Source organism: Acanthochromis polyacanthus, chromosome 1 (assembly GCF_021347895.1).
Source record: "Acanthochromis polyacanthus isolate Apoly-LR-REF ecotype Palm Island chromosome 1, KAUST_Apoly_ChrSc, whole genome shotgun sequence".
NCBI classification, from domain to species: Eukaryota; Metazoa; Chordata; class Actinopteri; family Pomacentridae; genus Acanthochromis; species Acanthochromis polyacanthus.
In genome coordinates, this window is record NC_067113.1 from 40,609,617 (window position 1) to 40,633,578 (window position 23,962).

At 38.3% G+C, this 23,962-nt stretch overlaps 1 protein-coding gene across 1 annotated transcript in view; it reads right to left on the minus strand.

The window, feature by feature from the left end:
• The window catches only part of si:dkey-97m3.1 (fatty acyl-CoA reductase 1), an 85,915-nt gene that overhangs the window by 13,591 nt on the left and 48,362 nt on the right, over positions 1-23,962 (minus strand). The window contains exons 3-8 of the mRNA XM_022203707.2: positions 17,800-17,975; positions 8,590-8,769; positions 6,614-6,791; positions 2,501-2,545; positions 2,303-2,421; positions 1,561-1,628 (exon numbers count right to left, since the gene is read on the minus strand). Coding sequence (XP_022059399.1) covers positions 1,561-1,628; positions 2,303-2,421; positions 2,501-2,545; positions 6,614-6,791; positions 8,590-8,769; positions 17,800-17,975 — 766 coding nt within the window. The remainder of the gene's footprint in view (positions 1-1,560; positions 1,629-2,302; positions 2,422-2,500; positions 2,546-6,613; positions 6,792-8,589; positions 8,770-17,799; positions 17,976-23,962) is intronic.

Consider the following 23,962-nt stretch of genomic DNA (forward strand, 5'->3'; position numbering starts at 1 on the left):
TTTCAAATTACTGCCACACAAGTAGTCAATATAAAATGAGCGTCCTGTGTATCACTTAGATCACAACACTTATCACTATTAAAGTGTGTGGGTCATTCCAGAACTGGAGGACAAAAATTAACCTCCTCTTTCATAGTTATATTCACTCTGTTATTTATACTGTGTTTTGGTAAATAGACTGGTTGCACTATCTTTAAGATTTCTTTGCACTGAAAAGGAGAAGCTCTCCAGTCTCATTATACACTGAATAATGACAATAAAGCACATTCTATTCTAATTTTCTGCTCCATATTCATCAATAATAGGTAATAAAGTATCAAAGGCTTGATTGGCTCAGCTTACACATCAATGGTAGCATTTTTACTCCATGTTTTATTTGTTGTTTGCTAACCCTACTCTAATCACAGTAACAGGGTTGCTAATCCATGCTAACGTTAGCTTTTTCTCAGCAGTAGAAGCTAGATATTTAGCTAGCTGTTACTGCTGACCAAGAGGACAAACTGACTGATGGAAAACAGTCAGAAGAATTAGTCTGATCCTGATAATATGAGGTAGAGTGAGACAAACGAAACAAGGCTCACAATGTTCTGTCATGTGATGCACTGTTTCCTTCTTCTACCAGCTAAAAAGGCTATGCTAACAGGGTTGCTAATCCATGCTAACGTTAGCTTTCTCTCAGCAGTAGAAGCTAGACATTTAGCTAGCTGTTACTGCTGACCAAGAGGACAAACTGACTGATGGAAAACAGTCAGAAGAATTAGTCTGATCCTGATAATATGAGGTAGAGTGAGACAAACGAAACAAGGCTCACAATGTTCTGTCATGTGATGCACTGTTTCCTTCTTCTACCAGCTAAAAAGGCTATGCTAACAGGGTTGTTGTGGAACACACGTTCTGTACATGATAATTATTATTTAAAATATTATGTTGATTTAAAAATGTTCCCACAATTACGAGAAGACATCATTGAAAAAAAGAGATCTAAATTTCATTATAACTGTTTATTTGAGACTTCATTTGGTTATCAGAGGGGTGGGACAAGAGAAAAATGGCATTTTAGGGGGAACTCCAGACTTATTTGGTATCTTAAAAATACTTTCAAACATTCTTTACTCCTAGTTGTTTTAGATTTGCTCTCAGGACAAGTAAACTTACACAACAACTTCTTGTTTTAGTATTTTCTACGTGGACTATTTGAAATTTGATGGGTGGGACGTAAAATGTCCTCCAAGATTTACTTTAAAAGCAATTTGTTTCATTTGGAAAGCCTTTCTTAAATTGAGTTACCATTTACATCCTTCAGTCTCCAGGAATAACCTCCATCTTCTGCCTCCTTCCAGCAGGTGGCAGACCTTCCCCACATGAAGCCCCACGGCACAACCAGACTACATCACAGAAGCATTATGTCACAGCGCTGGACTATTGATTTGTGATGATGGAAGCAAACCGGGACGACGACATTGCCGGATGCCAGCAGGTGCAGACAAAACAACTCCACAAATATCCACCTGCACCGGCAGGTTTCTGTTATCTTTCAAGCGAGACAAACAGCGTACGTACCGATCTCCCCCCAGTGGAACGGGTTGATGCCGCCAGTTGTGCAGTTGTACACCAGAGCTGTTTTCGGTCTGTAAAGTACAGGAGATCAAGGTCATGATAAGGTCTATTACACAAATATGCATTTCCTGGGAGTGTATTTAAGCTCTGAAAGGGCAGCGCTAGAACGAGCTGATCTTGAAATTAAAAATGCATTTTACCTGAACTGACAGATAAATCAATGAACCCTCTGAACTTTAAGTTTCTGCGTGTTTTTTGGGCTTATTTGTAACGGCAATATAAAATCCTGCACCTCTGTGGAAACAACAAGCATGGCTAGAAGTAGAGAGAACTCAAAAATATCTTTTGTGCAGCATAAGAAAGTTATGTCATAAAAACAGGAGAAAAAATCCTCAAAGCTGAATTTCTGAGTACAGTAACTAACATTTTTTCTTACTTTTTTCTGTATTTTTCTTCACCTCAGACAGGCAAACACAGAGTCACATCAGCTGCAGTTTTACCACTCAGGAAATCAGAAATGAACCAGACTGTTATGTGTTTGGACATTTGGAAAAGCAGCTATTAGTTTAGTGTTTTGTTTTAATTGCATCACTTGAATAACAAATACCACGTGCGTCCCGTAGCTCTCTCCATCACTTTTATATCTGGAAAAGTGTCTGTGAAGCCTGTATCGTCCTGCATGCCGTGTCTGAAAAGGGCTTAAGATGAGGGACAAAGCTACAGAGCTGTGGCTGTTTTTCCTCACCTGTGCACGGCCGTGTACCAGCCAGCAGCCAGGGTCAGGTTGATGACCACGTCCACAGGGATCAGATCGGCCACCGCGTCGTTGTTGGCTCTCATGGTGCGCAGGATCCCCTTCCCCGCCTGAGAACAGGGACGACACCGTCTTAGGACTCCAGAACAGATCTGTGCGATTAAGAGGTTTAGGAGCATTTTTACTCACGGCTATGAAGACGCCGCTCGGCCCGTTGAAGTTGTCGATCCAACCCTGAGGAACGAGACACAGAAAGCCGTCAATGAGAGGATTCAGACGCATTTCCTGCAAGAGTGTTTAACCCTCGTGTCGTCACGCGGGTCAAAATTGGCCCGTTTTGAAGTTTGAAAATGTGGAAAAAAGATACATTTTTACAGTGAAACTTCTAGTGTCCACATTTTCAACATTTTTGGGAAATTTTTGAACATTTTTTTGATGGAAAAAAAAAATGTTAAAAATGCTTCTTAAAAAAGTCAGATAAAAATCAACCAAAATCCAGCGAATTTCACTGAATTCTGGTTGATTTTTGTGTGAATGTTCTTAAAGAAAATAAAAGTTTTGGAATCACTTTTTTGGGGATTTTTTTGGAAGATTTTACTCATTTTTTGGAAAATATTTACAAGAATTATCTCGCCAAATTTGGGGGATTTTTAAAAAAATAAATAATATTTTTTTAAATAAACTTTTAAGGGAAACTTTTAAGGAATTATTGGAATTTTCTTCCTGAAGGTTTTGCAAATTTTCAGAAATTTGGGGAATTTTTTGCTGAATTTTTGGATTTTTTCCCGACAAGGAAACAATATTTTTGGTGTCCGTCAACGAAGATAACAGGAGGGTGAAGAAATGAAAGGGCAATGTGAGAATGAGCTGATCGTGAAATCGAAAAACGGTTTATTTCTGAGCATATTCTACCTGCACTGACAGACAAATCCCTCATAACCCTAAGCTTCTGCATGTTTTTTGCGACTGAGGTCTCATTTTTTACTGCAATATAAAGTCCTGCACTTCTGTGGAAACGACACAACCACGGCTAGATGTAGAGAGAACTCAAAAATGTCTATTGTGCAGCATGACAAAGTTATAATATCATAAAACAGAAAAAATGACACGAGACGATGCACAGAAAACCGTTAATCCTCAGAGAGCTGATTGCATCTGTGTGGCACTGAAGCGACATCACCTTATGGACTGTGTGTGCCGAGTCAGCTGGTCGGGGTCGTGTTACCTCCTGTGGGGGGAAAATGGGGGAGGCTGGGCAGCAATGATTGTCGACTTCAATTAGACGCCATTAAAAATGCATGAAACCGCTGCTAATAGACTGCTGTAGTTTCTAATGTGAGGGACTGGAGAGCCATTATGTGGTCAGTGCCGAGGCTTATCTGAGGCTAATAATTAGCTCCGGTGCAGATAAGGTGCAGAGAACACTAGCAGGGGCCAGAGGAGACTCTATTACAGGGGGGTCAAACATGTGGCCCAGGGGCCAAAACTGGACCTCCAGAGGGTCCAATCCGGTCGACTTTGTAAAGAGTAAAACCAACAGAGACTATAAATTTTAAATAATTTCTAGATCATGACAAGTTGTTTTGATCAAAAAGTAAAATACCAGATTGCTCACTGTTGTTGTGTCTCATTTTTGTAATACTTTGTCTTGTTTTTGTTTTTTTGTCTCGCTTTTGTCATTTCTCTCTTTTTTCGTCGCTTTGTTTCTCGTTTTTGTCACACTTGTGTTATTTTAGTCACTTTTTTGCTGTTTTGTGTAGTGTTTTTGTCATTTTGTATTTTTGTTTGTCTTGCTTGTGTCATTTGTCCATTTTCTTTGCCCTTTGTGACTTTTGGTCTAATTTTCTGTCTCCGTTTTTGTTTTGTTTGTCTCGTTTTTGCCGTTTTGTCTCATTTTTAAAAAATATTTTGTCGTTTTTTGTCTTTTTTGTAATCTAACTTTTGTTTTTTGATCATAAAGTAAAATACTGTATTGTTCACTTTCAAACAGCTGTGACTAAATGCGTTTCTTTGTTGACACTCTGATCTGGAAGTTTTAATGTGGAAATGATAAACTGAGGATGAATGTTGCTCAAATTGAATTTATTTTTCTTAATAAATTTCAGGTTGTTCATGATGCTTTTTATAAAGATAAATCCCTAAATAAGAACAGTTTCAGAATGTACTTTTTTGCACTAAAACAAAGGAAACAGTTGGAGTTGTGGTTATTTTTATTTATTATTATGCTGTGATTTTACTGGTCCGGCTCACTTGAGATCAATTTGTTCTGAATGTGGCTCCTAAATTAAAACGAATCTGACACCGCTGCTCGAGCACGACAAGGAGACTCATCTTTGAACCGATATTTGGCATCACGTGTTGGTTAAACGGGAGAGACACGGAGTCAAAACGACAGAACATACATGCAACTCACAAACACATAAATAAGCCGTCCCCTATCCCCTCGCCCCACAGCGCCTACTGGCAGGGGCTGCCAAGGCGATTGCATGGCCAAGCGTGAGTGAGGCCGTTTGGAGAGTCGCTGCCAGGCCGAGCTTACAACTGCAGGCCGAGCGCCGAGCCAGGAACCGGCGTCACAGTCCACACGAGGCCTACATTTCCTGACGCCACATCAACAAGGACTTTCCTGTGTTTTTCTGCTATTTTATTCATGTGGCTTCATCTCGGAGCCTTTCTGATCTCTAGTGCACCTCTCGTCTGGCTGCACGGAATGGTAAACAAGCTGGGAATGAAAGTGTTAGAAAACAGAAAATCTTCTTACATCAGCAAATTTTAAAACAACTGAAGCCTACCAAACTGCTGCACACATTACAGGATGGAAAAAAGGCAAAATAAGTGCAATAGATGCAAAAAGAAAACAGGATAAAGTGCAAAGAGTCACACTATTTTTGGCCTATTCAACTGTTTGATTGCACAATGAAGAAAGAAGGAAAGCGACATGATTCCATTTGTTATGAATTCTAACCACCTAGTTATCAGGCGTTCTCATTATTATTATCTTAGTTTTAAAGGAAAAATTGCACCCACTCAATGGCTCCAGCTTCATCTAAGGGAGACACAATCATCTGGAGACTCAAACTTTTGGTCCAAGAAAGTTCATTCCTGAACTTGGAGACAGTAGCTGAAAAAATCTTACAATTTTTGCCGCTTTTTTCAGTGTTATTTAACCATCTTGCAGCAGACAGACTTTGCTCCGTGCGATGAGAATAAAAGTTGTGGGAAACGCCAGCATGAGTTGAGCTTTTGTTACCAGAAATCTTGGACAAAAAGTGATCAATAAACCTGAATAAATGTGGAAAATAAATAGTCAAAATAATCCACTAATGCAATACACAAGAACAAAACAGACAAAAGAAAAAAAAATCCTTATATGTCACACTCTGGATGAGGAGAAATAATAATTTATAGTGAGAATTATTGAGCAATGTGTTCTTGCCTTGTGTCGGCTGAATATTTCTGCACAAATTAGAAATTAACATCAGTTTTTAATTGACTGACGTACAAAGAATCAAACCAATTCATATTTTCTAATTCTGTAGAATCAGTATTGAGGCAGAGCTGCATTCTAAACCATGCTAGCCAAAGGAAAACACAAGATAGTTGAATTTTCCTCGGGATTAATAAAATATCTATCCATCTTCTTTTATAAGACAAGCCTTTTTAATGGTATGCTTGTAATTTTTAGGGTCTAAAACTTGCAGATTAAGCCTTTAACAGGTAAGCGGTACCAGAAAAAAAGCACTGGCTGCTATTTCAGTGACATTTAAAGGCAGGTTTGAAATGCCCCACAGCTGCAGCGGCTGCAGAATGCGACTTAAATCCTCCGTGTGAAATGCAAATGTTGAAGATGCTGGAACGCCTGCAGCAGCTGGTCGGCTGAAAGCAGCTTAAACACGGAAGCAATTCACTGTTCTGAACTCTGAGTCGCCTTCAGTTGAACTTCTCTGCACTCTTCAACCTCCCCTCCTCCCCTCTCTCTGCTGTCACATTTATGGACTCCCCGCCTCTCCCAAAACCTCTCCCATCCCAGCAGCTGTTTGTTTGAAGGTGACTCGGTCGGAGAAACAGATATTAACCAATTTGCTTTAATCCCGAGCCACTTAAGATAAAAGCCACAGGGGAGCGGCGCTGACCTGCGCGGGGTTACATCGATCAGTATCTCATTTCCATTCGCTTTGCTGTCACACACGATGAGCGGGGGATCCAGAAATCACGACTGGATCATTCACGGGTGTCAAACATTTTGGTTAACATTCATCACCGTTCACATGAGGAGGAAGGAGGGGATATCTGGGTACTCACAGGAAACGGCTCCTGCCAGCTGGCTCCCACTATGGAGGGTCTGATGATGCCGATGTTGAGCTTGTCCTGCTCCTGCTGCACCACGTACTCGGCCAGGGCTTTGGTGTAGGTGTACGTGTTGGGCCTGTTGCCGATGAGCCGCGGCGTGATGTCCCGCACGATGCCGTCATCCATCCACCTGGAGTCAGGAATGGAGAGCTCAGTCAGAGAAAAAAACACCAAAGCACCGAGTCACCTTTTAATCGACAGACGAGCAGAAATATCGGCACCGTTTATCAACCCTCGCATCGTCCTACGGGTCAGAATTTTTAAGTTTGAAAATGTGGGAAAAAAGATACTTTCACAGTGAAACTTCTGATGTCCACATTTTCAACATTTTTGGGAAATCTTTAAACATTTTTTGATGGAAAAAAAGAAATGTTAAAAATGCTTCTTAAAAAAATTCACAAAAAATCAACCAAAATCCAGCGAATTTTGCTGGATTTTGGTTGATTTTTGTGTGAATGTTCTTAAAGAAAATATAAGTTTTACCGATACATATGGAATCACTTTTTTGGGATTTTTGGGAAGATTTTTACTCATTTTTTGAAAATATTTACAAGAATTTTCTTGCCAAATTTGGGGGATTTTTAAAAAAATAAATAATATTTTTTTTAAATAAAACTTTTAAGGGATTTTTTTAAAGAAATTATTGGAATTTTCTTCCTGAAGGTTTTGCAAATTTTCAGAAATTTGTTGTTAAATAAATATAAATATATATTTTCACAGTGAAACTTCTGATGTCCACATTTTCAACATTTTTGGGAAATCTTTAAACATTTTTTGATGGAAAAAAAAGAAATGTTAAAAATGCTTCTTAAAAAAATTCACAAAAAAATCAACCAAAATCCAGCGAATTTTGCTGGATTTTGGTTGATTTTTGTGTGAATGTTCTTAAAGAAAATATAAATTTTACCGATACATATGGAATCACTTTTTTTGGATTTTTTTGGAAGATTTTTACTCATTTTTTGAAAATATTTACAAGAATTTTCTTGCCAAATTTGGGGGATTTTTTTAAATAAATAATATTTTTTGAATACAACTTTTAAGGAACTATTGGAATTTTCTTCCTGAAGGTTTTGCAAATTTTCAGAAATTTGTTGTTAAATAAATATAAATATATATTTTCACAGTGAAACTTCTGATGTCCACATTTTCAACATTTTTGGGAAATCTCGGAAAATTTTTTGGTGGAAAAAAAAAGAAAAGTTAAAAATGTTTCTTAAGAACATTCACAAAAAAAAAAAAAATCAGCAGCGAAATTCCGCTGGATTTTGGTAGATTTTTTTGTGAATGTTCTTAAAGAAAATATAAGACGTTTTACTGATAAATATGTAATCACTTTAGATATAAACAATTAGCTCTTTATCTAAGTGAAGTTAAACCCTGACTTATCACAGGACTGTCAGTCATGGGTTCTCTCAAGAATGGAGAATTAAATGTTTATTCTTTTTTAAAGAACCCTGCTAATGTCAACAGATTATTTATGGTGAATTGTTAAATGAAACGTGTAGATAAGAAGTTCAATAACCACCAGAAACTTGAAAATCAGGTGAATATTTCTGTTTTTATAGCTTCTGGCTCAGATAAATGCTCTTACTTTGGTGATTTTTGTTTAAATAGGACGACTTTCAAACCCTTTTGGATAAATTTTTGGTTCATAAACGTCATATTTGATAAAAAATAAAAAATAATTTCTTGTGAAACAGGCAGAGGTGCCTCCATAAAATGTTTTACACCATGCATCCTTTACCCCTATTAATTCCTTTAATTACTGGTCCTCAACAGGGCAGAAATGCAGCCATACTGATCTTTAGTACAAACCCTATCATGAAGGCTGTAGCTGGTGTGGCAGAAGACAAGACTTTCTTACTGGACAGGAACTTATTTAGTCGTCTCTGGGGGGAACAAAAGCTCGCCCTCCGTTCACTCACTCTAGGGACTCGATGAGCTTCTTGGGCTCGACGGGCGGCGGGTAGATGACCTCGTCGATGTACTTGCGGTTGCAGTTTGCATAGGCGGTGGAGATGTGAATGAAGGCCTCGAGGTGGTGCATCTGCTGGGCCAGGCCGAGGAGCTGCTGCGTGGCGATCACGTTCAGCTGCAGGGCGTGTCTGCAGGAGAGAGCAGAGATACAGCGTTCAAGACCGTGTGTGAGTGGGAGGGAAGGGTGTGCCAATGAGAGCGTGTGTGTGTGTGTGAGGTTAAAGTTTGTGTGCTTTGGATTAAGCGTGCGTGGAGAAGAGGCTTTGTAATATCTCCGAGCATCTGCACGCGTGAACGTCTGTTTGCCGACCGCCGAGTGTTCCTTTCTAATGAGAATTTGCAGGAAATGATTTTAAGCCGGAGAATGCAGGATGACACGACTGGATGGTGAAACCAAACAGAGGAGGGGGAGCGAGAACGAGGCAGAACCAGAGAGAAATAAAAAGAGCAAACACCTGCTCCTCGTCTCCAATGTGTTGGTTTCATCATTTTCACTGATTGCCCCGTTAACGCTAATGGAGCTACGAGCATCTCCATGGCTGCACAATCAATTCTGCTGCTTGTTTTTTTGTGCCAGTTTGTCATTTCTCCTTCCTGTTGTCTTCATTTACGGGCACCAAAAATGAGAGTTTCTTGTCTGAAGTTTTTTTTAAAATTCTACAAAAAAAAATCCCCAAATTTCTGAAAACTTGCAAAACCTTCAGAAGAAAACTCCAATAATTCCTTAAAAATTTCCATTAAAAATAGCATTTAAAGAAATCACACAAATCTGGAAGGAAAATTCTTGTAAATACTGAAAAAAATAAGAAAGAATCTTCCAAAAAATATCTTTAAAATATCTAAAGTGAGGACATAAATATCAGTAAAACTTCTAATATTTTCATTAAGAACATTTAGACAAAAAAATCAAACAAAATCCAGCAAATTTCGCTGGATTTTGGTTGATTTTTTTTGGGTAAATATTCTGAAAAAAAAACTTCTTTTCACATTTTTCTTCCACCAAAAACTTTTTTATAATTTAAAAAAAAAATGTTGAAAATGTGGACATCGGAAGTTTCACTGTGAAAATACATTTTTTTTCCTCCACATTTTCTTTTCCTCCACTTTAAAACAATCGCCCGGTCAATTTGACCGGCAGGGTGAAACAGAGGGTGCTGCTCACTCTTGACACTTTAAACACATCGAAAACAAACCTTTGCAATCGCATGACTTGACGATTCTGCCACATTTGTCTCAGCTGCTGCATCCAACCGAGCGCTGCCAATTTCCACACTAATGGCATCAATAAATGATAAGACTGCATTACAGCAAGTGATGAAGCGTGCATAAGCAGAGGGGCTAGAAATAATGAGATTTGTTCCACTGAAAACAGGAAAAACAGCCCAAAAAGCAGTGAGAAATACCCATCAACGGTTTTCTCTGGTTTGACCAATTCACAGTTTGGTGGAGGAAGCGCATTTGTTCTGCTCTTGCCTGGACAAAAATAAGATTGACAACGGCAGCATTCATCGTTATAAACTGCCTTCCCTTCACAACTGCAAAAACAAAATCCTAACCTCAGTAAGAGAGACACAAAACGTCATTGTTTTCCAGAATGATGAACTCCCATGCTTCCGACAAGCCTCCAGCAGGCCACACACCGACGCATTTCGCTTGATAAACCTCAGCAGTGGATCTGTGTCAGCTCTGCTGCAGTACTGCAACAACATCCATCCGGCCCGAGGCGACAGCCAGAGAAACCGAGGGTCAGCGGAGCCACACGCTGCAAGATATGCTGCTTCTCTGGCTGGGCGTGGGCGGCGCTCAGGAGGCGAGTTTGCGACAGAAAAAGTGAGAGGCGGAGGCAGACGTACGGAGCGTGTCGGTGAGTTGTGGGCAGCGTGAGTCAGGTGTGGTCAGGTTGTTTGCAGCAGCGTGGAGCGAGCGAAGCTGTGACAGCAGGATGACGATGATGAGGATGGGGATGGGAGGATGGGCTCTGCGTGGGCGTCTCATCTTCCCGCCACCTTCTGGGTCCATATGCAAGGGAAAGATGGATACACCTGACTCACCAGCCATCTGTCTTTGGCTTTGCCGATTCGTATCTAACAAACCTGTAAAGCTCTGATCTAAAACAAAGCATCCCTATTTTTCAATTACGTCTTAATTGATACTTTTAGCCACCATTCCTGTCTAAACATTAGAGCCCAACCGATACTGGGTTTGTGCTGCTAATACAAAGATTCAGACAGTAAAATCACACCAATACACATACAGTAATAACTTTATTTATATGGCACCCTTAAGAACAGCGTGCTCTGACAGTCCACACATGCAACACAGAAAATCAGAGCAGTCAATTGAAATAAACAGTAAAAATGATAATAAGTTTAATGAATAATTAGCTAGATTAGCAATCATAACAATAGAGGAACTAAAGAATAAGATTGGGGGTAGCAGTAGAAATCATACTAACGAATGAAACAGAAGGAGAATGTGGGAGCACTGAGGGCTGAAGGCAGTTATTGGCATTAGGAAAATGTACAATAACTCATCCATCCCCAGACATTACAGTCAGCTACCACATAAAAAACAAAAACAAAGACAGAGAGAACAGATGCTATTATGAAGTTGATTGCTTTGCATATGAGCAACGTTACAGAAAAAGGTGGAGTTTTACTACGCCGTCTGCGATGCTTACTACTCATCCACGGGTGTGAGCTACAGAGCCCAAAAACTAGTATTTGGGGCAGGCTGCCATTCGATACAACATAAATCCAATACAATATCTGATTTATGATTCCACTGTTGACAGCATTAAAGCATGACAGAAGGTCAGCATGGACAACACGGCCAAGATTTACTGAATAATCACTCAGTTATTCCTAAATTTAGACAAACAAAACGGTCCATTTAGAAATGTGTGATTAGAGTAAGCAGGACTTGAAAAAACAGCCCTGCTTTTACCACTTTAAATCTTCGTTTTCACTCCAGTTAAGCCTGATTTCTATAAAATCTGCCACGCTTCTTGCTCCAGTCACAAATCTCAGCGATTACTTCAGTGACACAGTAATAGTGTTACAGACAGAAGAGCAAAGAGCCAAAGCTACACAAAATCCTCTCCGCATGTTAATAAACAGAATTGATCCTGTAAGGGTGGATAAAGACGTGCCAGAGATGAAGACCAACCGAGGTGGTGTCAGCCTGAGAAGCCTCAAACTTTCAGCCGTCTGATTTATCGCCCCGCACTGCTTACAAGGCTGCCGGCCGCTACGAGGGAAACGGTGAACATGGGACTGAAAGACAGATGAAGAAAGAAGAACAAAGACAGACGAAGGCCACTCAGAGAGAGATGGAAGGTGGAGCAGCACACAGAGATGGGAGAGTCTGTCAGAAAGCCACAGCGGGAGACACGAAAGCAGGAACAGATCAATAGAAATCTGTGTGGAGAGCAGAGCAGCAGCTTTATCCCGACTGAGCTGCCACTCAGAGCGCCACGCCTCCAAAACACCCTCTTCTTTAAGAGCAGCTCAATGCCGCCTCACGCATAAATCATCTGCATTCACTCGCGGCTGCGTGTTGACGGCTTGTTTTACAGAAATACGCCCCTGTGAATCACGGTGTTTTTTTAAGCAAATGTATACACCGATCAGACACAACATGAAACCCACAGACAGGCAGCTTTCAGCGTCGTTAGGCAGATGTTCGAAGCAGGAAAACGGTTTAGCGTAGGGATCTGAGGCAGTTCAACGTGGGCTGAAATGTGATTAGTAGAAGACTGGATGAGAGCATCTCAGAGAGCGCAGCACTCCAAGGCAGTTCATCCCTCAATTTGTGTTTTCACGGCTCCACTGCAAAAAGTCAAAATCTTACCAAGTCTACTAGTCCTGTTTTTAGTCAGAATGTCTCATCCCACTTGATTTGAGGTAAATTCACTTAACAAGTGACATTTCAGCAGATGGAGGGACGTGTTTTAAGACAACGCATCTTAAATATCTTGTTAAGTCAAGAAATCTTGAAATTATCTTGTTTTAACCCTTGTGTCGTCCTGCGGGTCAAATTGACCTGTTTTACGTTTGAAAATGTGGGGAAAAAAATAATTCACAGTGAAAACTTTAACGTTTTCAACATTTTTGGAAAATTCTTTGACATTTTTTGGTGTAAAAAAGAAATGTTAAAAAAAATATTCTTTAAGAACATTCGGGGGGGGGACTATTCTTAAAGGAAATATTACAACTTCTACTGATAAATATGGAGTCACTTTGGATATTTTTAGGACATTTTTTGGAAGACTTTCATTCATTTTTTGAAAATATTTACAATTGTTATATATTTTTAAATTTTTTTATTTTTTATTTCTTGCCAAATTTGGGGCTCTAAAAAATTTTTTAAGGGAAATTTAAGGAATTTTCTTGAGGAAAATTATGCAAATGTTTTATAAATTTGGGGAATTTTTTTTGCTAAATTTGGATTTTTTTCAGACAGGGCAACAATATTTTTTGGTGCCGTAAATGAGGACAACAGGAGGGTTAAGACACCTAAGTTTGACAATCCTGGTAAAATAGAGCATAAAATAAGTTTTCCCAGATAATTTTGAGATTTCAATATTTTTAATATCACATCTTATTTCAAGAAATCTTACCAAGACATTTTTCATTTGTTCTATTGGCAGATTTTTTTTCCACTTATTTCAAGGTAAAAGTTCTTTGAAATAAGTTTTTTCCCCTTGTTTTGAGAGGGGCATTTTTTCCAGTGTACACAGAATCTGGCCATTTAATACAGATCTACCCACAAACTAAACGAGTAAATATAAAAATTATCTTGCGATGAGCACAGGTGTGTGTAATGTGTATGTACGGATATCGAATTTCGTGACTGAAATCCGTAACAGGTGGATCTAGTGATAAAATGGATCTAGGGATTTATCAAGTAAGCAGCTGTCACACACTAATTATGCTTCCTAATTTAAGTTTCTTTTGATGAAATGTTCTAAAATCAGACACGAGAGATCAAATCTACTTGCTGCTGTTGTCCGTTGTTAAATTCCTAAAGCTGAAGTCACGGGCACAGAAAAACCAGCAGGGTGAAGTCGCATTCTTTCTCCTGAATTGAATTTCGATGAAAAGATCTGCTTGTCATGTTTTAGGTCCTTCAGCTACTTCGGTAACTTTTTGTGCGTCCTAACAAAGAAGACGGAGACAAGTAGACAAGAATGGAAGCGGTAAAGTATCGACAATATCAAGTCACAGTTTTTTCTAGCATTGGCAACATTTTTGGAAAGATGTTGGAAACAATGTTTCCAGTTTCTTGTTTTTCATGAAATAAACAGTCAAAGAAAATATTTTTTATGAGCTAGTTCTAACATTTAACTACTAACATTGAATACATTTTTGAGCTCTCTCTACTTCTAGCCATGTTTGGGCAGTTAAGGACTATAAAGTTCAATGAAAAATGTAATTACTGGAAGAACCTGAAGCCTAGAAACTGACTGGAATGTTCCATTTAAGGAAACAAGGAAGCCAAATTGTGAACGCCTTCTGAACTCTTCAGGACTCCGAGCAGAAATGTCATTTCTTTCTGCACCCTTCAAAACTAGCAAAAATTGCATCGAATTCATCTACATGAAGGAGCATGCCCAATCTGGGTATTTAAGCTGCGAGGCAAACAAGCAGAACTTGTTTGGATATTCCACCAGACTTCAGTGTGGGCTGCTAGCGCTGTCCAAAGGCAATATTCCCAGAGAAGTACATTATTAAAATATTAAAAGTAAGGTCAGGGATGGTTCGCTTCTCTTTAATCTTTTGCCTGCTGGGCCTGATGACAGAGAGCCAAAGCAGACAGCGACTGGATTATTGATGACAGTTAAATGCACTTGGCGAAATGTGCCGAAAGTTTCTTGAGAATTCACACACAGCCCGGTAATAATGTCAGCCGACTCTTTGATGCATCACTTGTTCTTTTATGTAGGAAACTGCTGTTTAAATAGGAAAGCATTATCTGGTAAATCTTTGTAAAAATTTGCAGATTTAACGCAAAACAAGTATTAAAATGCTCTAAATCCGACCTGATGCGTGTCCCCCAGTAAATAATGAAAGTTAGCGAGCTTTGGTCACCGACCATGCAAAGCTCAAATATAGAAAATATTTTTGCAAAAATAATAGATAAAAAATAAACAATATATATATATATATATATATATATATGTATATAACAAAAATAATAAAAATATAATACAATAAATAATAAACCTCTAATAAATAATAAGAAAAGATAATTCCTGTTTTTTGCATCTGTTAGACGATGGAATAAAAATGAAGTAGAGATTCAAATGTCCCTTCAGAGCCATTTCCAAGCTGCAGCCCTGCATCGCTAAACTACTGATATTTCTAGAACTGTGATGTATTTGAGCAAATTCACCTAACGCATTAGGTTAAAAAACAACTGCGGTGAATGCTGTGGTATTTTCATATCAAATGAAGACAGAAAGTTAAAAGCAACAGAAATTCCTCCTCTCAAACACTCATTCCTGTCTGTGCCATCTGCCATGCAGTCAGTTGAAATGTTCTGTGCTGTCAATCATAGATGCAGAGAGAGTTTTCTTCCTGAAGCAGGTCTGGACGGCAGATTTCACATCATAGTCGACATTTTAGCCGTTTTCAGGCCTAAAACCAACATGGCCGCCTAGAACCAAACACCACATGGCATTTTTACACAAAGATTCTTCTAAATATTATAAATATAACTGAGTAAAACTGAAATTGAAAGTTATTTATAAAGATATTGTAGTAAACCTGTTGACTATTTTATATTAAATAACTAAGAAAGCCTTGGAGTCTGGCCAGTCTTTTCTTCAGGAGGAAATGACATCATGTGGAGCAGGTCATGTGATCTGGAATTAACACACTTCCTGGAGAGGAGTTTTTGTAACGGGGAATTTAGTTGAAAGTGATACAATTTGATATTTTCCATTTAAAATTTGATACAGTGCCAAAACAGAAATATCTGTCATGATTTTCTCAACTTAATAAAAAGAACACAATCAAAACTATTTTTGAATCAGCTCATATTATTATTGTTTAGCTTATTATAAGGTGGTTGTTGTTAAATTTGGACGGTTATTTAGTTGGCATTTTAGTGATATCCAGTCATTTTTTATGAATAAGTGATTGTTTCTGTAATAAATAAGGATGGAAATGAAAAAAAAACATGATCACAATGACCATAAAAACATTATTTTTTTTACTTTTCATAAAAATGCATGTAAGATACGTCCCATCGACTTCAAAAGTCCCTCAATTATACATTGACCCAGCAGCTCAGATGCATTTAAAGCTAGAGACTGAAAGAGGGCATTTAGAACAGGACTAAAACCAGGAGTCACACAGTTTAGGTGAAAAGAACCATCTTTGCAGTATTTTAAAATGAGATGACATAAGACTTTGATTACTCTGCTAAAAAGGGAACAATATGGGACCTTTAACAAACTGCCTGTTTGTTCAAATTCAGTCAAAACAGTTTTGAGACTTTCTGCCAGACGGGGAGGATCGTGAACCCTTTTGTGGTAAACGTTCTGTCTGGTGGTCAGATTGTGTTGTGTTGTGAAGCATAACTTCAGCCCATGACACATTTTTTGGGGCAGTGGATTTGCAGCACGCAAACATCATCATCTGTGGCCGATTCAGCCTCTGATGCTTTTTCCTCTGGTGTGGTTTCATTTGAAAACGTGTCTTTGCATCATTCACACCACACGCTGTCACCTTGAAGTCTCACAGACTGTGTGTGTTCCTGGATTACTCTTCATTTTCTGTCATTTATAAATTCTAAGGATTTCCCCATTGATGCAGGTGGGCATCTGAAAGACATGCACACAATGAAATAAAACACCACTGGCAGCCATCCCATAGCACAAACTATGTGACACTGAGGACAGGATAGAGCGATGCTGGTTCTGACAGCGTATTCCAGGACCGATCAGCTGGAAACGAGCATCAGCACATCAGCCACAAAAGAGCAAAATAACTGGGTCACCATAACACAATATAATACACTGAACCCAACAGAATTCGATAACGGTGCAGCCGCCTGAGGTCCACTCAGTGCACCGGGTTCAGTCAGGCATGTAGGAACCTCTGAACACATCACCGTCCATTCACACAAACCGACTCGCTGGATGGAAACAGCACTCAATAACGAGGATTCAGCATCTGAATGAGCTCCTGCATGCCAGCAGCACCAATAAGGACCACAGCACTGACTCTACCTGGGTGATCCAAACACTTATAAGTCCTATTATTACTGGAAAATTCAATATCTTCTGATTTGATGCAAACTGTGGACAACTCTGCACTGTGGGCGATTTTTTTTTTTTTTTTTACAACGGTATCTTTCTCAACATCCTCATCCTGCTGTACTTCCCCTTTACTTTAACCCTCCTGTTGTCTTCATGTAAGGGCACCAAAAATATTGTTCCCTTGTGTGAAAAAAAACTCCCAAAAATTCAGCAAAACAACCCCACAAATTTCTAAAAATTTGCAAAATCTGATGGGAGAAAATTCCAATAATTTCTTAAGTTTCCCTTAAAAGTTTTATTTTAAAAAAATCCAGAAATTTGGCAAGAAATGAAATTTTTTTTAAATATTTTCAAAAAATGAATTAAAATCTTCCAAAAAAAAAAAAATCTAAAGCGATTTCATATATATCAGTAAAAGTTCTAATATTTTCTTTAAGAACAGTCAGAAAAAAAAAATCAACCAAAATCCAGCAAATTGGTTGATTTTTTTCTGAATGTTCTTAAAGAAACATTTTTTTACATCTCTTTTTTCCCAACAAAAAATGTTCAAAAATTTCCCAAAAATGCTGAAAATGTGAAAATATTTCCCCCCACATTTTCAGACTTTAAAACGGGTCAATTTTGACCCAGCAGGACGACACGAAGGTTAAACCAATAAAACTATTTTGTTGGCTCAATGAGCTGCATTTCCTCTGACTGCAGCCTCACAATAGGAAGCTCCTGCTACGAGGAACTTCAACCCAACAGTGAAGAGATGCTGCTTCTGTCTGTGGTTAATTATTCGGCGTGGTGATATGTCAAAACGCTGCATTGAAGCGCAGCAGTGAATCTGTGGATCTATTTTTAGCGCAGAGTGTGTTTGCATTCATGTACTATGCGCGATTCTCACTTGAGCGGCTCGTCGAAGCGGATGGTGGCGGCGCAGTGGAAGACGATGTTGATGCAGGCCGTGAGCTTCTCCACGTCCTCCGGGCTGATGGCCAGGCCGGGCTGCATCAGCTCGCTGCTGATCGGGATGATCTTCTGGTGGAAGTCGGGGTTGTCCTCCCTGACTCGGTCGAAAAGCTGCCGGAAAACAAATAAGATACGTTAAAGAATTCATCGGCAGAATAACGCAGGACAATAAACACGCAGCTACAATTCGACTCGTCAAGCACAATAGCTGGAGGACAGTTAAAAGTGATTGAAACTGCGACAGCTGAGCGTTGAAATAGCACGACAATGAATGCAAATCATCTCAAGCGAGCAGATACACCAAACATGCTGCTTTGCATAGTCGCCCCGAGGAGTAATGCAACCCCGTTAGGTTCTATATCGTCACCAGATTTGTTTCTGATCTGAAGAATCTCAGTGTTTTTATTTCCTGAAAACAACAAACACGGATGATATAATACATGAGGGTCGGTCGGCCGCCATGTTTAGGCTGCTGGCAGCAAATGAAAATGTACGGCCTTCTCTCACAAGGTCGCCACGTCTGACGACCAAACCCAGACACCCACATCTCACTGAGAGAGCAGAAAATTAGGTAGAAACAAACCGAATGCAGGAGCAGCAGACTGACAGGTTTTTACATCTTTTATAACAATTACGGCGAAAATATGTCATTTTTAATCCCTTCTCCATTTGATTTGATTGCTGGTAATCATACTGCAACCCCCCCCCCTGTGAGTCCAAACCTCCGCTTTGGCTGTATTAGGGTGGAATAGTTTAACTTGTTGGAGTTAATAACTGGCGACTGACTGCATAACGATTAGAGAAAATACCCATTACCAATTTTCTGGTGGATATTTCCATTTGAAGAGAAATGTTTAAAGACTACAGATTAATATTCGCTGTAAAATGTAAAATGTGATGCAGTATCATGACCATACAGTTCAAAGCGTTCCCTATAAATATATGGGTGAGTACATAATTGATTGATTTTTGAAGTCCATGGGATATATCTTGCTTGTATTTTTATTAAAAATAAAAACTAATGTTTTCTATGTTCATTATGATCGTGTCTTTACAAATTCCATAATTATTTATTATGGAAACAGTCATTTATTAATAAAAAATAACTGGATGTCACTGAAATTCCAACTAAATAACAGTCCAAATTTAACAACCACCACCTTCTAATGAGGTAAACAACAATAAAATTAGCTTCGTCAAACATTTGTTGTGATTGTGTTCTTTTTATTAAATTGAGAAAATCATGACAGATATTTCTTTTTGGCAATATATCAAATTTTATATATAATTTTATATCTTTAAGAAAAGACTGGCCAGAATCGAAGGCTTTTTAAGTAATTTAATAGAGAAATTTTTAAAAGTTAGACTACAGATTAATATTTACTGTGAAACGGAAAGTTTGATATAAAGTAGTGTGTGAGTAAAGTGTGGATTTATGGCATGTCAACAGTTTTACAATATCTTTAGAAATAACTTACAATTTCCGTTTTACTCAATTGTATATATAATATTTAGAAGAATCTTTCTCTAAAATGCCATGTGGTGTTTGGTTGTAGGCGGCCATGTTGGTTTTAGGTCTGAAAACAGCAAAAATGTCAACTATGATACAAAAAATCCCACAATTACACCCCCTGTCAAAAGTTTTGAGACGGGTTCTCATTTATTTGAATGAGAAAGTGTCTCAAAACTTTTGACAGGGGGTGTATATATTGACCCATTTATTTACATCTCCAGAAAGCAAAATGATGCCATTCATCAGAGGCACAAACTTTAAAAACAGAACAGTTGTTGAATTTTTAGCCTTTCAACAGTCCTTGAACTCATCGCCTGGGACATGTTTTATCAAACTTTATCAAACCTCAATTTAAAAATTCAGCAAAAACAAATCATCTGCTCAAACCAGATTCTGTAATGAAAAAGCTAAATTCTATGAACCAGCTGGAACCAACAAAACGTCTGGGACTTGTCGGGTTAACAGCCGGCTGTGTTTATACAACACAGGCAGGAGACATGCACTGTAAATGTAAGACGCAAATATCCACAGCGCCTTTTTTTCCTCCTGTTTTGATGACATCTGTGGACAGTAAATGCCAATTTCAGGTTCTTCCAAGTTTTGTTGAACAGATAATCAAAGAGCTTTTGTTGTGAATATCATTTAAGGCATGATCATTTTTTAATGCTTCAAACTACCTGCTGTTGATTTATATCTTCTTATATTACAATCAGAAATGAGCCCACAGTGAGTCAAAATGTGCAAAATCTGCTGAGTTACCTGTTACTGGGGACGCTGCAAAATGTAGATTGCCGTCGTTTCAAGCTGTGATTCTGCTGTATGCACTGATGATATTACTTACACTACACTGCAAAAAACTCAATCTTACCAAGTCTGTTTGTCTTATTTTTAGTCAGAATGTCTCATCCCACTTGATTTAATATAAATTCACTTCACAAGTGACATTTCAGCAAACTGAAGGGACGTGTTTTAAGACAACGCATCTTAAATATCTTGTTAAGTCAAACAATCTTGAAATTATCTCGTTTTAACCCTCGTGTCATCCTGCAGGTCAAATTGACCCGTGTTAAAGTTTAAAAATGTGGAAAAGTATATATATTTTCACAGTGAAAACTTTGACATTTTCAAAAATTTTTGGGAGATTTTTGAACATTTTTTGGTGGAAAAAAGAAATGTAAAAAAAAAAAAAAAAGGTTCTTTAAGAAAATTCGGGAGAAAAAAAATCTATTTTCCCCCCGAATTTTCTTAAAGAAAATATTTTACTTTTACTAATACATATGAAATCACTTTAGATATTTTTAGGATTTTTTTTGGAAGATTTCTACTCGTTTTTTGAAAATATTTACAATTTTTAGATCTTTTTTATTTTTATTTTTATCAATACAACTTTTAAGGGAAACTTTTAAGGATTTTTTTCTTGATTTGTTTGCTGAATTTTTGGATTTTTGTTTTTTAAGAAAAGGAAACAATGTTTTCTGGTGCCTGTAAATGAGGACAACAGGAGGGTTAAGACACTTAAGTTTGATAATCCTGGTAAAATACAGCTTAAAATAAGTTTTCCCAGCTAATTTTAAGAGCTCAATATTCTAAATATCACAACTTATTACAAGAATCTTACCAAGGCATTTTCACTTGTTCTATTGGCAGATTTTTTCACTTATTTCAAGGTAAAACTTCTTTTGAAATAAGTTTTTTTTCTTGTTTTGGGAGGGGCACTTTTTCCTGTGTAACTGAACGCATATCGTTATATTCCCCAGCACCACTGGCTGCAACTAAAACATCTAAACATGGAGACACAAAAGCAGGACCCAATTTAAAAAAGAAGCACGAACAAAGAATTTATTTGCAAAAACAGATTTTTATAAATTTTCAGAAAACTTATTATTTTATTGTTTACTTGAAATAATAATAATTTATTTTTTCTCTATTTTGTCATGTATTTTCTACTGATTCAAATCCACTCAACTTCAGTTTGATTGATATTATCTCAAGTAAACAATAAAAAAAGTTTTCAGAAAATTTATAAAAACGGAGTTCTGTTTTTGCAAAAAAAAACAACAACTCAATACATGTACAGTATTAAAACCTCATGTACTAAATATTATAATTTACAAATATTCTAATTTATTTACCAACTTTTACACACTACCTCTTATACTTACACTTTCAGATTTCTTATTTAGAACACACAGATTTAGATTTGTTTATGTATTATTTTACCGTCTGCTGTTGTTGCTAGGCGCTGCTCTCCACACACTAAATCAAATTCCTGTGTGTGCGCGCTTGGCAATAGAGACTTTCTGATTCAAATCAGCGTCAGAAAAGCATCAACTGCAAGACCTGGTATGTCAAGACAACTAGACAATAAAGCAACTGCACATATTGATCAAAGCCTTCTGACTAATTAGCTGCTTCGACTAAAAGGAGATATAGCTGTGCTAACATTTACACGGGCTGCAGGTGCTGGACTGAGCTGCTGCAAGTTTGATTCATTTGTACTATGAGTCACACTGAGGAGTGTTTCCTGATAAATGTCTTAATGCAAACACGCCTGCTTCTGACTCAGCTTGGAAAACTAATCGCCTCTTTGAAGGAAGACATGCACTCCCAGTTGTATATATAACATTATCAGTTCTCACAAAGCACCTCTGACCCCTATCTGACAGTGAAAGCCTGAACATTTGTCCCTCTGCTCACTCGCCGCCACACATGTGTAACCCGACACAAAGCCCTGCTTGTGTGATATTATCCCACCTGTTTATACTGCTGTTTGCTAACTGAGGGCCGCGGTCCACATTCCAACATGGAGGGGGGATTATGTGAACTCTCGTCTAGATTTACCGGCTCGTGTCTGGCTGCCTGACGCCCTGCAGAGAGCCGAGTGCTGCACCAGAGTCCCTGCAGGAGCGTGCATGTAGTTCCAGGAGATGCTATCCAACAGGCAGAGGAGTCGGATGTCATATTGCGTCATGCTTTTTTTTTTTTCTTCCCAGTGCAGCTCTTATCAGGACTGCATTGCCGCCAACATGGCTGATATTTCTGGCGGCTGTGCACAGATATATTTACAGAGACGGTAAAGGATAGCGTGAGAAGGAAAAAAAAAGAGGGGGAGTGAGAGATCAAGTGAAGGGATGGCCATCAAAGTGCGTGCTATCCGTTATGAAATTGCTGCCGTGTACGTGTCAGCTGCCCCAGCATGCAGTGCTCCCTTGCTGAGGAGGACAGATGTTGAATTAAACAGCTCCTAACAGCTGTTTATATTCATGTTCTGTGTCCTCATCAATCTTCTGCTTTGTAACGCCACGCTGCCCATATTAGGCACAGGTCCTGATGTACAGTATGCAAATGCCAGAAAACCATTCCTAAGTGGTGGAGCGCGATGTGAGCAATGCTTTCTGCGTGACAGTGTAGCGCTGTTAATATTATGTAACGCAGAAAATAACAGTGTTTCCCTCCCTCTGCTCCAGGCCAACAGCTGGCAGTGTCAGCAGCAGGGAGTCGGCAGAGAGCAGCAGCAGAAGAAGAGATTTAATGTGCAGCTTTCTTTCAGAAATACCAAACCAGAATGTGTTTCACTGCATGGACTGTTCCCTCGTTACTGTATGATTCACGGAGCGGTTGATGTCATGCAGTGACCTCGGTTCAACTTCCTCTTTAGGGTGTGCAGCTTGGCAGCAACAACAAACCACTCAGACTGTAGCAGAGGCTTCGTCAAATTTCCCCACAAGTACCACAAGCCTTCAGAAAAAATCTGACTGAAAACAGAAGTAAACTCTTCTTATGGCCTTGTGTCCTGTAATGTACCAGACCAGGGGCGTCAAACTCATTTTAATTCAGCCTGATTTGATCTCAAGTGGGCTGCACCAGTAAAATCAAAGCATAATGACCTATAAAAAACAATTACAACTCCAAATTTTTCCTTTGTTTTGGTGCCAAAAGTACATTCTGAAACTGCGTACATTTAAGGAATTGTCTTTTTACAAAACATCATGAACAAACAGAAATTTCTTAAGAAAAATTAGTTCAATTTAAACAATATTCAGCCTCAGTTTATCATTTAGTACAACAGAGATCACAGAGTTTCTACAAACACACAAAACATTTAGTCTCAGGTGTCTGGAAATGAACAATGCAGTATTTTACTTTATGATCAAAACAACAAAAGTCAGACACAAAAGGCAAAAAGAACTCCAACAAAGCAAGACAACATATTACAAAAATGAGACCCAAAATGACAAAAAAATAGACAAATGACACGAAACCAGAAAGAGAGACAAAAAAGTTTGATAAAAAAGTTACAAAGTGACAAAAAAATGGACAAAAACAAGAAAAAAAATTGCTTAAATGACTAAAAAAGAAACAAAACGGCCAAAAAATAGACAAACAACACAAGCAAGACCAAAAAAACCCCCACAAAACTGCAAAAATGAGACACAAAACGACGAATAAAGCAAAGCACAAATTGACAAAAATAAGACAAAAAACACAAACGAGACCAAAAGAAAACAATAAAAGACAAAAATGAGAAACAAAATAACAAAAACATGAGACAAAAGAAGCCAAAAACAGACAAAATGTTACAAAA